Below are 17,571 nucleotides of genomic sequence, written 5' to 3' on the forward strand. Positions count from 1 at the left end.
ATCTCCGGGAACGGAGTGGAGATTAGACTGTGGGAACCAAGGTTATTGACTGCGTGACTAAATTTCCCTTGGAGGTCCCTCAGAGTTGGGAGTGATGACCCAATAGACCAGTACATGGAAAAGAACTGGGTCCAATGATCCATACTCTGTTGAATCTTGCACCAAGGGAGAGTGCTCATGACTTCACAAGAGATCCCCTGTGAGAATCAGTCACCATGCAAAAGACGTAGGCCCAGCACTTTGCGAACTGGGTTTGCCTCCATCAGAACGAATTCATTCTGGTTGGTCAGCCTTCAGCCTGATCAGCTGAAATCTCACTGCATGATACCTGCAGACCGCAGCAGTACATATTATTCCATAGCGGAGCCTAGCCATTGGTAGCCTCTGCATCATGCCCTATAGCAGGAACTAGTCCTGCCTCAGCCAGGTGATTAGGGTTACCATTGAGAACACTCCCTCAGCAGGACTGAGTCCTGCTGCCACACTGCAATAAATCAAGCAGTCAGCCCAAGGGACTAAGGGCCCTTGGTTTATGCAGGGAGACGTGTTTAGGGATCTCTGGGTCCAGGAGAGCCAAGATCAGTTTAAATTTGTCTTCTTCTTAATCTGCAGGCCCATGGGGTTGTTCCCATTATGCTCTCCAGCCTTGCCTACCAGGAGTTCTACCAATCAGAAAAGGTGTTAGGCCAGGCAGTGGTGGTGCACACCTTTAATCCCAACACTTAGGAGGCAGAGACAGGTGGATCTCTGTGAGTTTGACTGAGTTCCAGGACAGGTTCCAAAGATACAGGGAAACCATGTCTCAAAAAAAAGAAAAACCAGAAAAAAAAGGAAAGAAAATAAAGAAAAGGTTTCTGATGATAACCGGGCGTCCCCAGTGGCTGGGCCCTTAGTGAAGGAGAAGTGGTGCTCACTGTCGTTTTTCAGGTCAGCAAGAAGTTGAGAGGTGAAGTTGGGCTCCTCTTTACCAACGGCACGAAGGAGGAAGTGAACGGGTGAGTGTCTCTGAGGGGTGGGGGGAGAAGCTGAGGGTCGGGAAAGCTGAAAGGTTGGTCCAGCAGTGACATGGAATTGGGGCTGGGTCCTGGAAGCCTCTTACTAGAACCAGATTCTGTGACTGGGGTCCTCCCATTCTCTCTGGTGTAGTCCTCCCCATTGGGTGCTGCTCCACAGCCAAGATGGACAAGGACAGGAGGCCCGCCCTGCATTGTGTGCACTCAGTGGAGGGTCAGACTTCTGAATGGAGGCGCAGCTGGGAACTTTCCCATCACCCTTCTCTGACTTATGTGGTTCACAAAGTATACAGAAATGGATTTTGCTCGAGCTGGGGAACAAAGCAACTTTAACCGTGAGCTTGGATCCAGGGCCCCTGAAGCAGTTCCCTCATTCCATGGAGCCACAGCTGAGGCAGCTGGGCCTGCCCACTGCCCTCAAGAAAGGTAGGTGGCTGGAGAGGTGGCTCAGGGTTAAGAGTAGTGGTTGCTTTTACATAGGACATGGGTTTGACTCCCAGCACCCTCATATGGCCTCCACAGGCAGCAGGTATTCACATGGTGCCACTGTCATACATGTAGGCAAAACACATATAATAATTTTTAGAAAATGAAAAAAGGACGGAGCCTTTAGTCCCAGTACTGAGAAAGTAGAGGTAAGTCTCTGAGTTTGAGGATAGCCTGGTCTACATCATGAGTTCCAGAACAGCCAAGGCTAAAAACAGAGAAACCCTATCTGGAAAGAAGGAGGGGGAAGAAGAAAGGAAGAATGTAGGAAAGTCCAGAAGGAAAAGCCACTCAGGAACACCTTCCCCCAGGCTCTCCCCTCTGACCAGCATTTCTCCAGTTTCTCCTGAGGAGGCAGGGCTGGGCACTCATCTCCTGCAGGACATGGAAGAGGCAGCCACTGTCCCTGTGGGTGCTGAGGCCAAATGCTTCCTGGCACAGAGCGCTAGCAGCAGGGGCCTTGTGAGCCTCTGCTGGGAGTAACTTGCTGTCCTCCCACAGGTGTAGTGACCCTGCTATCTGACTATGAGGTATGCAAGGAGGGCAATGTGCTGACTCCAGAGCAGGCCCGGGTCTTGGTGAGTCTGGGTCTGCGACCTGGGGGAAGGGCCATTGTCATTATTAACCTTCTGCTGGGACATGGCTCACAGGGAAGAGCCGTTATCTTTAACCTTCTGCTGGGACATGGCTCACAGATGCTACTCCTCACTCTGCTTCCTCCTCCTGTTACAGAAGCTTTTTGGTATGAGATGGCTGAATTCAAGGTGACCATCAAATCCACGTGGGCTGCCGAGTCGGGGAGATTCCAGCAGGCAGAGAGTGACCTGCCCAAGTGTTGTGGGATAACTGTGCACTGTGTGAAAGTGGTCTGCTGTGATTGGTGTAATAAAAATCTGAACGGACAATAGCTACGCAGGAGAGATAGGTGGGACTTCTGGGCAGAGAGAAAGGAAGAGAAGGAAGAATCTAGGCATGCGGGAGACAGGAGACAGGGAGAGGAAGCAGGAGTTGTAAGATGGGAGGCAGGTGACACCACTGGATAGAGTGGAGGTTAATATTAATGGGCAAATTTGAATTATAAGAGCAAGGTAGAAACAAGCCTAAGCTATAGGCCGAGCTTTCAGATTAATAAGAAGTCTCTGTGTCGTTATTTGGGAGCTCTCTGTAGGCGAATAGTCTCAGGCCGTAAATGTTCTGCAAGAGGAAGCTGCAGTTGTTCAGTGGTGCTCACACTCACACTCACTCACACTCACTCCCACTCACTCACACTCATACACTCACTCACACTCACACTCACTCATACACTCACTCACACTCACACTCACTCATACACTCACTCACACTCACTCACACTCATACACTCACTCACACTCACACTCACTCATACACTCACTCACACTCACACTCACTCATACACTCACTCACACTCACTCACACTCATACACTCACTCACACTCACACTCACTCATACACTCACTCACACTCACACTCACTCATACACTCACTCACACTCATACACTCACTCACACTCACACTCACTCATACACTCACTCACACTCACACTCACTCATACACTCACTCACACTCACACTCACTCATACACTCACTCACTCACACTCACACTCACTCACACTCACTCACACTCACACTCACTCATACACTCACTCACACTCACACTCCCAAGGAAAGCTTGGCCATCCCGCCTGAACCTGGTCCATATGTGCAAGGGACAGCTTTGCTAGTTTCTCATAGACCTTGACAAGCCGAGCCCATGTCAAGGTACCATTTAGTCAGGACGTCACTCCCTCAGGGGCCCCTCTATTCCCTGCACGCGGGAGATGCGAGCCACTGCACTGTCGCTCAGCAGAACCAATGAAGGGATCACAGAAACCAGCCAGAAGCCCTTCATCTCGTGCTTGCCCATTCACTCAGTTGATTGACATTTGGGCTATGAACACCGCTGCCAGGAACCCCGAGGAGAAAGGTTTTGGGGTTAGCCTGTCTTTCAGGTCTGAAGCTAGAGGATAGAACTGCTGGGTCATTATGGAGGGTGTCTGTATCATTCATTCATTCATTCATTCATTCATTCAGGAGATAGGATCTCACTCTAGCACAGGCTGGACTAGATCTTATAGCAATTCTCCTGCTTCAGCCTTCTACATGGTGCTGAAATTACAGGAATGCACCACCATGCTCAGCTCTGCATTCGTTTTCCCTTTTGAGAAACTAATGCTCCTCCTACTCCTATTCCTCCTCCTCCTCCTCTACTTTCTCCTTCTTCTGAGATTCTCTGTGTAACAGCCTTAGCTGTCCTAGAACTCACTCTGTAGACCACGCTGGCCTCGAACTCACAGAATTCCCTTGTCTCTGCCTCCCAAGGGCTGGGATTAAAGGCATGCACCACAGGTCTGGGTCTATTTTGAGGTATGATCCCCATCTTGGTTAATGACAGCTGTCAACTTAATGAGCCCCAGAATTAGCTGGTAGAGCAGCCTCTGGGCACACTTCTGAGGGTTCAGAAGAAGGGATCTCTGTGACTTCAGGCCAGCCTGGTCTACAGAGTGACTTACTTCCAGGACATCCAAGGCTAATACACAAAGAAATACTATCTTTAAAAAAAAGAAGTTCGATAAGGTAATGGTTTTTGGTTCACTTTCTGTCCATTGGAGACATGAGTCCCTGGCTGGCCTAGAACTCACTATGTAGATCAGTCTTGACTTCACACTGGGGGCATGCCTCCCCGCAGAGTCTCCTGAGTCCTGGAACTAACAGGTGTGCGTACCCATGCCCACCTCATTCTGTGATAGGTGTAGAAGAGTGTAGGGAGAGGTGAGATCAGGACATGGTCAGGTGACCCATGCCAGGCAGTGTGAGACCCTCCCACACCTATGCTCCATGGAGCCCTGGGTCCCGAGGCAGCGTGGAGGGAGCAGGTGTGGAGCAGCAGAGAAGACAGCATGAGGTTCAGTGCTGGCTGCAGCCAGGCAGATGCCCGCTTTATTCAGACAGGAAGCGCTACTGTAGGACTCAGCCCCGACTTTTCCTCATGGTGAGGTGACAGAGAGCAGGGCTGCCATCTAGAAGACTGCATGGGTGGAGACCAGCAGAAGGGTCACACTGAGTCAGCATCAGGCAGGGAATGGCCAAGAGGTGGCGGGAAAGCCCTTGGCGGCTTGAGCCAGGACATCTATCTGAAGTAGTTGGGACACCCGTGGGCGACCAGGTTCCAGGCTTGGTTAAAGGCATCCACGACAGCCGGCTCCAGGGGCCCTTCCTCAGTGGCCGCCAAGTTCTGTTCCAGCTGTTCCAGGCTGGATATGCCCAAGATGACTGCATCCCCTCGTTGGCCCTGCAAGGGGAGACAGTCAGATACTAGCACCCTTCTGGCTCCTATCAACTGCCCTTCTTTGCCAATCTGTTGCTAACATTTGGAATCTGTGTATGCTTGCATCCTAAACACCCAGAAAAACCTGACTCTATGTCTGACCGTCAGACCTATAGACTGTATACCTCGGCCTTCCTCCAGCCCCACCACTGTGTTCTTCTGTGCAGGCTGAAGAGCTCCTCAATTTGTAAAACTCCTGAGGTATTTTGCTTCTCCATGGTGCTCTCACTTCCTGTTTGTTTTTTAGCTCCACATATGGAGCATCCTTGGGAAGCATGGTAAACACTACGTTGTTATCTAAGGATGGAGCTGAAGAGACTTCACAAGCAAGATGCTGACCCCCAGAGCAGAGGGGAATGGCTCCCACCCTAGGAACAGGGCTTATATGTGCTGTAAATAAGCTTAGATGATTTCCATCCCCTTAGTAGGACTGTACAGACTCCAGGCTCCTCGTCAGCGTTTCTACCTATAATGCCTAAGGCCTAAGAGATACTTAAGGCATGGTGTGAGGCTCCATGCCAAGCCTGGCACAGATGTCTAGGGAGAGCAAAGGCAGACGTGGCATGAGAAGTAGAAGACAAGAATTCAGAAGATGGGGAAGTTTGCTCTCGAGAACTCCTCTGAAGGCACCTCTGAGTCCCCCATAGGGGCAGAAGCTGAGCAAGCAGGCAAGGGATGGCTGGGCTACCTGGAGCTCTGAGTGGTGGTACAACCAGCGCAGGGCAGCTGAGGTCATGCTGGGGGCACTGCTGCCGTAGGTGGTCTGCAGGGACCTCTTCACAAGGTCAATGCCCTCGATGTAGTCTTTCTTCCAAAACCTGATTGAACGGGGAAGGAAGCGCAGGGGTCAGTAGCTTGGTGTCATTTGAGTGTGGTCTGCTCTCTGCAGGCCTGAGGGGCTGGTGAGAGGGAGGTAGCTCAGCTGGTGGTTGCTAGCCTAGCCGTGCAGGAAGACCTGACTTCACTCACTGCCTCTTCACAGAACGGGTGTGGGGCACACATCTTTCATCCCAGCACTAGGGAGACAGAGGCAGGAAGATTGGAAATTCAGGTCATCTTCAGCTACATAGCAAGTTCAAGACCAGCCTGGGATATATGAAATCTTGCCTCAAAAAATGTTTTGCCTGCTCTTGGGACTCTTTTCTTCCTGTTGTCTTGTCCAGCCGCCATAGGAGAGCTTTGGCCTCGACTTATTGTATCTTCTTTTGACATGTTTGGCTGTTGTCTCTCAGAGGGATACAGAGGAGTAGTGGATCTGGGGTCATGTTCTAGAATAATCCTTTACACTGTAAAGGTATGTCACTGTGATTCAGTTAATAAAAAGGTGAATGGCTGATAGCCAGGCAGGATTTCCAGGCTCAGAGGCTGCTGGGAAGAAGAAGGCAGAGACATGAGGGGAGGTCAACAGACAGAGAACAAGCAGGACATACAGGAGGAGAGGTAATGGGCACAAGCCCTGTAGCAGCACATAGACTAATAGGAATGGCTTAATTTAAATTATAGGAGCTGGTAAGGAGCAAGCATAAGCTATCAACCGAGCTTCCATAATTAATAATACACCTCCGTGTGGTGATTTGGGAGCTGGGAGCTGGCTGGCAGGACAGAGAGAGACACGCTACTGTGGAGCTGGAAGAGTGGACGGAGGGGAACTGTGGTCAGGATAAATTGTATGAGAGAAGCATATATTCTCAATAACAATTCCCCCTTTTTTTCCAAAGTGGCAGTTCATATGGGCACACACCTAATTCCAGCACTTAGGAAGGTAAGGCAGTAAGGAAGAGCTTAAGTTATAGGTTAGCCTGGGCTACATACTGAGCCCTGTCTAAGAAAAGAACGGGAAAGGAAACGATTTTCTTATAACTCTCTCTGGGCATGGATTATAGTTGACAGTCTTGCTAATTTTTCTTCTTTTTATATTTTCTTTTCTTTACTTTAAAGATTTATTTATTTATTATGCATACAGTATCCACAGTATTCTTTCTGCATATATGCCAGAAGAGGGCACCAGATCTCATTACACCATGTGGTTGCTGGGAATCGAACTCAGGACCTTTGGAAGAGCAGGCAGTGCTCTTAACCGCTGAGCCGTCTCTCTCGAGCCCTCTTTTTACATTTTCTTAGTTCATCTTTTTTACCTCTCAGAACTGAGAGCTAAATCCAAACCCAGGCCACATTTGCTACACAAGTGCTCTCTCTCCAACCCATTTTTTTCTTATTTCATCTTTTTAATTCATTTTGATTTGTGTATTGTATACACATACAAGCACGCACAGTTGCACGCACACAAAGGCCAGGAAAAGGGATCAATGTCCTGATTGATCACTGCCTGTCCTATATCTTCAGAAGAGGCCTGTTGGGGCTAGAGACATGGTTTAGCAGCTCAGAGAGATGACAACTCTTCAATACCCCATGGGGCTAACAACCTTTGGCAACTCCAGTGGTCTGCTGCCCTCTGCTGGCCTCTTTAGGCACTGCATGAATGTGGTGCACAGACAGGCATGCAGGCAAGCATCTATTTACATTAAACAAACAAACAAACTGGGTCTCCTACTGACCCTGGGCCACAGCAGCAAGCAAGGCCAGTGACCTCATCTCAGTTAAACACTGTACTGGAGGTAAGCAAGCAACTGAGAATAACTTGTTCTGTGGGTGCTAGGATAGGAACTGGGATATGGACTTTGGGCCAGACACAACCCCCAACAAACTCACCAATCCCGGTAGAAATTATCCCATTTCTTCCCAAACAGGCGGCTCAAGGGCTGCTTCTCATCTTCTACGTCATATTTGTACTTGCCAGTCAGTAGGCCCCCTGTAGGAAGGCGAAAGTCAGATCCTGATCCAGATTCCTCCCAGGGACCACCAGGTTGTTGGCTGCCAGGAACTGGAGCACAGGTAGGAGTCTAGAAAGAGGGAACCCAACCCTTGCCTTCTCAAAGTCTCCCCCACCTCCTAGGGCCTGCACTGGGCCTCCAACAGGACATGCCCACACACCCACACACCCACGGGTCTTGTCCTCACTGCAGCTCATACCAGCCAAAGGGCAGTAGGCATAGAATCTCAATCCAAATTGTCTGAGGCAGGGGAGGAGCTCCTTCTCCACCTGCCGGGTAATAGCATTGTACATTCCCTGCAGGGAAACAATTGGACAGGGGAAACATGTCAAGAAACCCAAAATGTAACTTTGTAAAGTCCCTCAGTTTAGTCCTGAACAATCCCAGACCTTGACAATCAGGGCATTCACACAGTGCTGTTGGCAGGTCTCATGGTCATGCCAAAGATTGAGAATCAGTGGAGCCTTAGACTCCAAAGTCTGGATGGTCCTAAAACACCAGATTCCTCTCACCTGGTACACAGTTGGCATAATCCAGCCATTTTTCTTGCAGAGGGTACAGATCTCAGCCACTTCCCAGGAGGCATAGTTGGACAGGCCAAGCTCCACAAACTTGCCCTGCAGGGGAGAGACTCCATCAGAGCCCAGCTCAGTCCAGGAGACCAGGAAGTGGGGACTAACTGGGTGGGGAGCCTGGAGTGACATCTGTGCCTGCCCTGTGTTGATAGTACCCACTCTCCTGGCAGGGTAAAGTTGGAAAGGTCAGAGAGCATCTCCCCAAGCTCAGGGCCACACTCACCTCCTGATGCAGCTGGTGACAGACCTGCAGTGTCTCCTCTATAGGGGTGTTGTGGTCTGGCATGTGTAGGTAGAAGAGGTCCACCCGGGGACACTGCAGCCGCTTCAGCGACGTCTCCAGCTGGAACCGGATGTTGTCAAGTGTCCTTGGTGTCCCAAGCATTGGAACAGACTTTGTGGCAATTTTCACTTTGGGGGAGAACAATAGAAGCGAAGGGGGTGGGGGAACCAGTTAATTGTGGAAAGTGCTTAAGGTGCACGTGTGAGCCATGTGAAAAAGGGGGGCTTGGCAGGGTCTTCCTAGGACCCAGTGGCTAGGGAGGGAAGACAGGCAGATCCTGAGGCTCATCTGCAGCTGGTCTAGTGGGAATGGTGGATTCTAAGATCAGCAAGAGAGTCCTTGTCTCAAAAACAACAACGACAAAAACAAAAAACAAAAATGAGGTCATATCATCCCAGCACTCTGGAGGCACAGGCAGGTGGATCTCTGTGAGTTTGAGGTCAGCCTGGTCTACAGAGCGAGTTCTAGAAAAGCCACGTTTACACAGAGAAACCATTTCAGAAAACAAAACAAAAGAAGTGGAATTGATAGAGGGCGATAGATGTTTCTGGTCTCCACATCTATGTCATCATGGGCAGACGCGCACACACACACACACACACACACACACACACACACACACACACAGAGACCAACATAAACAAGACACATGTGCGCGTGCGCGCGCACACACACACTCAATGACACCCAGACCTCTTTACTGTAACAGTTATGGGCTAGAGCTGGCCCAGGTGTGTTGCGTTCTTATAATTTGCCCCCTTGGTGGGGGGAGGCAAGAAGGTCAGGATTGCAAGGCTATCTGCGGCTGTACAGTGAATATGAATCCAACCTGCACTAGGTGCTTTATTGGCAGGGGAGGGGTGGGTACGGGGGGCCCCAGCTCTGCCAAATTCTAGCTCTGCCATTGGTAGCTGTGACCTTGACTAAATTACCTCTCTCTCCACAATCCTATCCATTGTAAATGGGTGTAAAAGTGCTAACAGTTTACAGAAAAGTCCCTAGAATTTTCTTTGCCCTGCCAGCTCACAAAAAAAATGATATGGAGACTTATTATTAATTATGAAAGTTCAGCTGATAGTTTGGGCTTGTTTCTAACAAGCTCTTTTTTTTGAGATTTTTATTTATTTATTTTGTATACAGTGTTATGCCTGTATGTATGCCTGCACACCAGAAGAGGGCATCAGATCTCATCACAGATGGTTGTGAGCCACCATGTGGTTGCCCAGAATTGAACTCGGGACCTCTGGAAGAGCAGCCAGTGCTGTTAACTGCTGAGCCATCTGTCCAGCCCCTAATAGCTCTTATAAATTTAGTTAACCCATATCTTTTAATCTACATTCTTTATATGTATTTTTTACCTTTACTTTGTATCGCCCATGCTGCTTCCTCTACATCTCCTGGTGTTTCAGCCCCTCTGCCCAGCATCCTCTGTTCCTGGAAATCCTTCCTAGTTATTGGCTGTTCAGATTTTTATTAAACCAATCAGAGTGACACATTGTCACAGTGTACAAAAAGATTGTTTCACAACATGGGGCTCACCAAGCTCCCTCAGAACATCATCTGCATGGACGGATGGATGGACGGACGGACAGACAGACAACGGACGGATGGATGGATAGGAGGAACTTCCTAGTCCTGGAAAGACCTCATAGCCGACCACAGGCAGGCAGGGAAGCCCTGGCGACCCACGAGGAAGCAGGTTTGAGGAACTATGAGTGTGGAAGTGTTCCTGCTTTAAAACATTAAACTATGGGGCTGAGCAATAATTCAGTGGTTGAGAGCACTGGCTGTCCTCCAGAGGACCTGGGTTCAAATCCAGCACCCACATGGTGGCTCACAATCATCTGCAGCTCCAGTCCCAAGAGATCTGACACCCTCTTCTGGGTTCCTCAGGTACCAAGCATGCCTGCTGCCAAGCATAACCCCCTGAGCTCTCAACCTCGGGACCCACATGGTTAAAGGAGTGAACCGATTCCGGCAATTGGTTCTGTTAATCCCCAAGATGGGAGGAGAAAGACCACTGATCCAAATCATCATGGCCGAATTGAGACAAGCTTTTTATTTTTTGTACATGTGCTGCCTCTCCCTAAGGTTGGGCTCTAAAGATCAGCATTGGATACAAAGAATACAAAACTTTTATTGTTCAGGGACAGAGGGATTTCAAATGGGGGATTTGGCGGGCAAAATAGGAGGAGTTACAGGAGCAGAACATAAGAATAACAAGGTAGTCCCTCCTAAAACCAAGACATGGCTGCAAGGTGTGCAAAATGAGGTAATCATAACAACCCTCTAGAAACAGAGATCATGGCCGGGCGGTGGTGGCGCACGCCTTTAATCCCAGCACTCGGGAGGCAGAGGCAGGCGGATCTCTGAGTTCGAGGCCAGCCTGGTCTACACGAGCTAGTTCCAGGACAGGCTCTAGAAACTACAGGGAAACCCTATCTCAAAAAAAAAAAAAAAAAAAAAAAAAAAAAAAAAAAAAAAAAAGAAAAGAAAAGAAAAGAAACAGAGATTATGAGTTCAATTCCGGGCAACCACATGATGGCTCACAATCATTTGTAATAAGATCTGGCACCCTCTTTCTGGCCTACATGGAGACATGAATACTGTATATATAATAAATAAATAAATCTAAAAAAAGAAACAAAGGTAGGTTATCAAGGTGGTTATAAGAAACTGTTTGAAGCAAAGACCTGACTGCCATTCCTGGAACAGGCAGTACAGAGCATAGTCCAATCCTTAAGAAATAGAGATTATTTTAAAACAGTTAAAAACTCGAATAAAATCCACGTAATTTCTAGTTAAAAAAAAAGAAATAGAGATTAAATCATAAACTTGAATGAACATAGTTTGTCTTTACTGTAAGAGGGCTTTGAAGCCTGAAAAGGAGGCAGGCTGGTTCTTCAGTTCTTTGACCTCTGCATACACACATTGCGGCGTGGGCACACACGCAGACTTCCACTTAACAGATATAAAATGAATAAATAAATTCTCTGCTGGTCGACCCCCACAGGCTTGCATGACCCCATTTCCCTGTGCCAGTTAAGGGGCTACTCTTTGGGAAAGCTGAAACCACTGCTAACCCAAAAGGTACCCAGAGTTTCAGGGAACAAAATCCAGGGCCCTGAACAAGATGGCCACAAACAAGCAAATCTATTGTGTGGTCCAAAGTCTGTTCTGGGGCTGTCCTGGGGCTCTGCTAACTGCAAAACCAGGAAGCCCAGCTGCTGAGGAGTGCTAGAGGCACCTACCTGCTAGGGACCGGAAGGGAGAAACTGAACAGTGGGGGCTTCCCAACGTCCTTAACGCCCCAGAGATAAGCTGACCTCATGGGATTTGGCCAAGCCAAGGTTGGTGGATTGTGGGAAGAGGGTCCTAAGCCACTTTTTTGGAAGACGGGGAGGAGATTGTAGTGTTGTGCAAAGCTAGCCTGCGGAGTCTATGATTCTCAGCTGTCTGGTGGATAAGATGAGGTCAGAGCCTTGGGAGTGTGACGAAGCTATACTGGGGAGGAATCAGCTCTGCTCAGTGCGGGTGGATGACAGGCGTGACCCGTACCTTTGCAGCCGCTGTGGTTTAGCCCAAGTCCTAGGCCCCCCAGGATGCTCTCGGATTGGCCATCCGCATACACGAAGGCGGTGTCTATCTCAGTGTGGCCGCGCTGCAGGTAGGCGCGCACCACCGCGGCGCTGGAGGTCACATCCAAGCTGCTTCCTATCTCCAAGGCACCCAGCACAGTGGTGGGCAGGATTCGCGACAGTTGCCCAGACATAGTGGTACCAAGAAAGGGAAAGACAGAGAAAGTTGCAGACTAATTATAAAGATTGAAGTCAGTAGCTGCTACTGTAGCGGGCACTCAGGCCCCCAAGACATTAAGTAGCCTTCAATGACCGCTCCCACTGGGCGGAGCTTAACGGAGGAAAAGCTGGAATTTGTTAGCAGAGCTGGGAACTCTGCCTATGTGCAACCCGGAGCTTGGTGGCAGGTCCCCATGAACTAAGTTGCAGGCACCTTTATGCTTCCGCCTTTCTGGCTCATTTCTGAGTTGTCCTGAGATCTCTGTACCTTCCTAGAAGTTTGGCAGGTGGGAGAACCGTAGGCTGCTGTCTTCTCAAACTTTAAGGCAGTTCAAACTGTTCAGAGAATCGAAGATGAGAGAACCGAACGTAGCAAACGTTCACACAGGACATCTTACAAAACATTTAAGCAGTAGGGAATTTGGATTTACACAAAATGAAGACTGTGGGAAATTGTGGCATGGGGGTGGGAGTAAATAGGAAAGACCTTTTCTCATGATAATCTTTTAAAAAAGACAGTTGATGTCAGTGTGGGGGTTCATGCTTGTAATCCCTGCACTCTGGAAGCTAAGACAGAAAGCGTGCCACAAGTTCAAAGCCAGCTGGAGTCACATAGCAAGTGACCAAATAGCAAGGAGTGTGGTGACCTACACCTGTGATTCACCTCTCCAAAAGCAGAGGCAGGGGAATCAGCACAAGGTCAATGAGGCTGTCCTGGGCAAAGCAGAGAATAACAGGTCTGCCAAGCCTATATAATAACACTGTTTCAAACATCAAAATAGGGCTTGGGATTACTGCTCAGTTGATAAAGTGCTTGGGATTACGGCTCAGTTGATAAACACCCAGTGACTAAGGTAAAGCCATCTTGTGCTGATTCCACTGCATTTCCTTAGAGCAGTGGTTCTTGGCCTTCCTAATGCTGTGACCCTTTAGTACAGTTCCTCATGCTGTGGTGAGCCCACCATAAGGTTAGTTTCGTTGCTGCTTCATAACATAACAGTTTGCTACCTTTATGAATCATAATGTAAATGTCTGTGTTTTTCCATGGTTTTAGGCAACCTCTGGAAAGGGTCATTTGATCCCAAAGGTTCTTAGCTCACAGGTTGATAACAACTGTCTTAGCTGTTTCTCAGTCCTCTACGCCCCTAACAGTCATGTGTGCCTTGCCAACACATATGAGATTTCTAATACATTGACCATGGCCCAGCTATAACAACCGAAATTACTAACACTAATACAACAGTAGTGTTAACTGAGGAGGGTGTAAGTAGCCAAATAACCACCACGACATGTCTGAAAGAATATGACATCATCTGGAAAAAATTGTTGTGCTTTGGCAGAAACGAAGGTGCCAAGGCTACTCTGACCCTCATCCGATTTTGAAGTAAATTATAGTCTCTATGGCTTTTGCCTTTAAAAACTTAGAGCCCTGAGCTTCTGCACTGAGAGACTCAAAGGCATAAACTGACTCTTGGTCAGTTTTTTGAGACAGGGTTTCTCTGTGTAAACTGGCTGTCCTGGAACTCTCTTTGTAGACCAGGCTGTCTTCAAACTCACAGAGATCTGCCTGCTTCTGCCTCCTGAGTGTTGGATTAAAGGGGTGTGCCACCACTCTCGGCTCAAGACTCAGATAATTTTAATTGATTTAATCAGCATGTTTGTCCGTACCTTTCTCACATGTATTATTATTATTATTATTATTATTGACAGGATCTCACTATGTGATTCTGGCTGTCCTGGAACTCACAGAGATCCACTTGCTTTTTACCTTCTGAGTAATGGGATTAAAATTGTGTGCTACTGTGTCCAGCCTCACACATAGGTTATTATAACAAACAGTCCACAAAACTGAGTATGGACTGGGTGTGGTGAATACCTGTCATCCCAGCACTCATGAGGCAGAGGCAGGTGGATATGTTGAGTTTGAGGCCAGCCTGGTCTACATAGTGAGTTCTAAGCTAGTCAGGGCTATATAGTAAGTTTGCGTCTTCAAACAAGTAACAACAGCAAAAACTGAGCTAGGGGAACTGGAGAGACTGCTCAGTGGTTAAGAATATACATTGTTCTTGCACAGGACCCAAGTTCAAGTCCCAGCACCCACATGAGGCACCTTCCATCCAGCTCCAGGGGATGCCCCTAACTTCAGACACATGTACATGCACAGACATGCACACATGTACACAGAAATAAATAATAATAAAAGTATTAAGCAAACAAACAAAAACTGAACCAGGGTTTCCACATCTATAATCCCAGCACTCGGGAGGCAGAGGCAGGCAGATCTCTGTGAGTTCGAGGCCAGCCTGGTCTACAGAGTGAGTTCTAGGCGAGTAAAAGTTGCATAGACATTTTGTGGAAGAAGGAAGTGAAGGAGGAGGAAGCAAAGAAGGAGGAAGCAGAGGGGTATTATGTGTTCTTAACCATCTCATGGCAACGTTTAAAACCAAACATTCTAAAACAATACCATCCAAAGTGATACTGATGTTGAGTGAAGGAAAGACAATAGGAAGTCTTTATCTTCTTGTACTCAAGCTATTGCATCATGTAAGAGGAAAACCAGCACACAATAGAGTGGAAGGACACACTCTGTGTCCACCAGCGCTATTCCCCCTCTTTCCTTCCTAAGCCAAGTTCTTCTTCACTGTGATAACACTCAAGGTCTCTTCTGCTGGCCAACAGTTTCTCATCTTAATCCCTTTTCTGTCCTGATGCTGCTTGAAAAATGTATTGAATTATCCCAGCCTGTATACTTGGGGAAGCATTGATTTTAAAGTAGAAGTCAGAGATGCCTTATGTCTTGGAACAATTATGCTTTTGCTTACACAGGAAAAGAAAAATATATGGGTTTTCCTCATTTAAATCTAATGGGTTACAAATATTTGCCATCTTTTAAGAAAACTGGCTACAAATTATAATCAATATAAAGAAAACTGCTGCTAGTCTCCAATGTTTCACATCGATACGTTTTATATGTCAATGCAAGCTTGTTACTCTTATTGTGATACATACACACATACACACATACATACATACATACATATATACATACATGTATACATATTTATGCTTTTGTTTTAAGTGTTCTATCTATGCAATATTTTGAAGTACTGGAAGAAATTACAGAAAAATACTTAGACGGAAATTTGCATGTTGTCTGGGAAGTGAGAAGAAAGACAAGAAAAATACAAGAGGTGAATAATAATAATAGGGAAAGAAAAAGGGAATTTGTTTATGTCCAGCTAAAGCAGAGGAGCACAGAGAGGGAGGGCTGGGCCTGAGGATACATGGAAAGTTGTAGAAGGTCAGAGGTGATGTGAATAATACTGGGTTTCAGGGGAAGCTGTAAACTAGGGATGAGATTTGACCACGTTGTGTTCATTCTGCTTGGTTTTCTTCATTAAAAAGACTGGAGATTCTTCACTGCAGAATGTTTGTGTTAAAAATGGGATCATGCTTTTTGGAGGTGGAAGGAAGACTATGGTCCTTGATATGAATTAATGATTGTTATGCTGTACCCTCTTGGTTACAGGGTTCTATGGTTGGCCTCCTAGGAAATGACAAGGCTAAAGCTCTTAGCTCTTCAGACTCTCATAGAGAAGCCCAAACATGCTTATTAAAAAAAACTGCCAACATCACATCTGAGGTCTGTAAATGAAAACTGCAGTCTAACTGCTCCAACGAGGGTTATAAATAGGACAGAATTCTTATATTATGTGTCTATATAAATTCTGGGAGTCTAAAAAAAATATGAAGGCCTGGGGACATCGATACAGGTTGTAAAGATTCAAAGGCACAAAAGCTTGGATTATGTGGGCTTGAGAGGATATTCTGAAAAATATAGATACAATTTATAAGAAATAATGGCTTAGCATATATATTAAATTATTACAGGATATCTTTCCCCTTCCATAATATTATTATATTAGGAATTAAAAAATTCATAGTTTAGCATTAATAGAGTTTTGACAAGCTAACAGAGCAATAACTACTTATTTTGGGGGGTCACAAGCTCAAGATCTTAATTTTCTTTTGGTTGTCTTCTAAATATAGGCTTACATGCTATTTAACCCGAAGTCTACAGTTTTTCTAGAACTCAAGGATATGAGTTTCTTCCTGATGTTTTTGAGATACCTGCTATCTGCTTTTACTACAGTTTAGATTTCAATATAGATTAGTAATAATAATATATCTGAAACTTTTGTCTTTTATAAACAGAGATTCATACAAACTTCAAAAAAAAATCAAGAGAGTTGGATCCACTTTTCATAAGTCAAAAGGATTATGGCATTTTTCTCTCTCCTGGAACTTGGGACTCTTCCCTTTTCTCAGTTACTGAGACTATGAGTCTGCAAGTTTTAAATAGTACATAAATATTAACTTCTGCTATTATTTTGTTTGCACAGGATTCTGCTTGGCTGCCAAATCCATCCAAGCACAGATTGCTGACAACGCACTCCAGATAACTATGAGCAATGAGCTTACAGAAAACTGTTGTGGGCCAATCGAGTCAATGTGGCTGTGGCTACGGGACCAGAAATCCCTCCAGGCCAATGGTCTGAGTGGCTGGTTGGGCACTGATGGTGGGCGCTGACTGCGGAGCTGAGGACCACAGACGATAATTCAAATATCAGTAGATTCGTGTGCAGCTGGCAAGCGGACAGAAAAATATCATTTGGCATCCAAGGCATGGGATGGCCACAGGAAAGGCAAGGTTATAAGTCAGGAATAATAAGTAAAGTGTCTCAAAGCCCTTATTGATTCAGTTCAAAAATCAGTGTTATATGCTATTCTCATAGTATTAATAGATTTTCTAGAATTTTTTTTTAAAAAAAGTTTATTTATTTAATAGGCATTGGGGCTTTTGCTTACACGCATGTCTGTGTGAGGATGCCAGGTCCCCTGGAACTGGAATTAGAGACAGTTGTGAGCTGCCATGTGAGTGCTAGGAATTGAACCCCAGTCCTCTGGAAGAGGAGCCAGTGCTCTTAACTGCTGAGTCATCCCTCCAGAACCTCTTAATATAGTTATTGACTCTCAATATGCATAAAGAGTTGTTTTACATATTGAAACTCCTGAACTTATTCCAGACGATTCAGAATTAACTTTGTTATTTATTCAAATACAACAAGTAAGCCGGGCAGTGGTGGCGCACGCCTTTAATCCCAGCACTCGGGAGGCAGAGGCAGGCGGATCTCTGTGAG

The 17,571-nt window shown here is 46.7% G+C and overlaps 1 protein-coding gene across 1 annotated transcript; it reads right to left on the reverse strand.

Moving 5' to 3' along the window:
* Positions 1-4,462: 4,462 nt before the first annotated feature.
* LOC119816484 (aflatoxin B1 aldehyde reductase member 3-like) lies at positions 4,463-12,461 on the reverse strand. The gene is made up of 7 exons (XM_038333194.1): positions 12,132-12,461; positions 8,514-8,701; positions 8,228-8,332; positions 7,915-8,011; positions 7,594-7,693; positions 5,573-5,702; positions 4,463-4,848 (listed from the first exon to the last, which is right to left on the reverse strand). Exons 1-7 carry the CDS (start codon positions 12,343-12,345, stop codon positions 4,687-4,689), a joined length of 996 nt encoding a protein of 331 aa, XP_038189122.1. The 5' UTR covers positions 12,346-12,461; the 3' UTR covers positions 4,463-4,686.
* Positions 12,462-17,571: the final 5,110 nt, after the last annotated feature.

This window comes from Arvicola amphibius, chromosome 6, assembly GCF_903992535.2.
Source record: "Arvicola amphibius chromosome 6, mArvAmp1.2, whole genome shotgun sequence".
NCBI lineage: Eukaryota > Metazoa > Chordata > Mammalia > Rodentia > Cricetidae > Arvicola > Arvicola amphibius.

Bases quoted from the DNA above. Each gene is read 5' to 3' on its own strand.
- LOC119816484 (XM_038333194.1), bottom strand. From the start codon at position 12,345: ATGTCTGGGCAACTGTCGCGAATCCTGCCCACCACTGTGCTGGGTGCC. The intron at 7,694-7,914 runs GTATGAGCTGCA...GCCTTCCTACAG, and splicing joins TGCCTACTGCCCTTTGGCTG to GGGGCCTACTGACTGGCAAG. The intron at 4,849-5,572 runs GTAGCCCAGCCA...CTCCCCTTGCAG, and splicing joins ACCACCACTCAGAGCTCCAG to GGCCAACGAGGGGATGCAGT.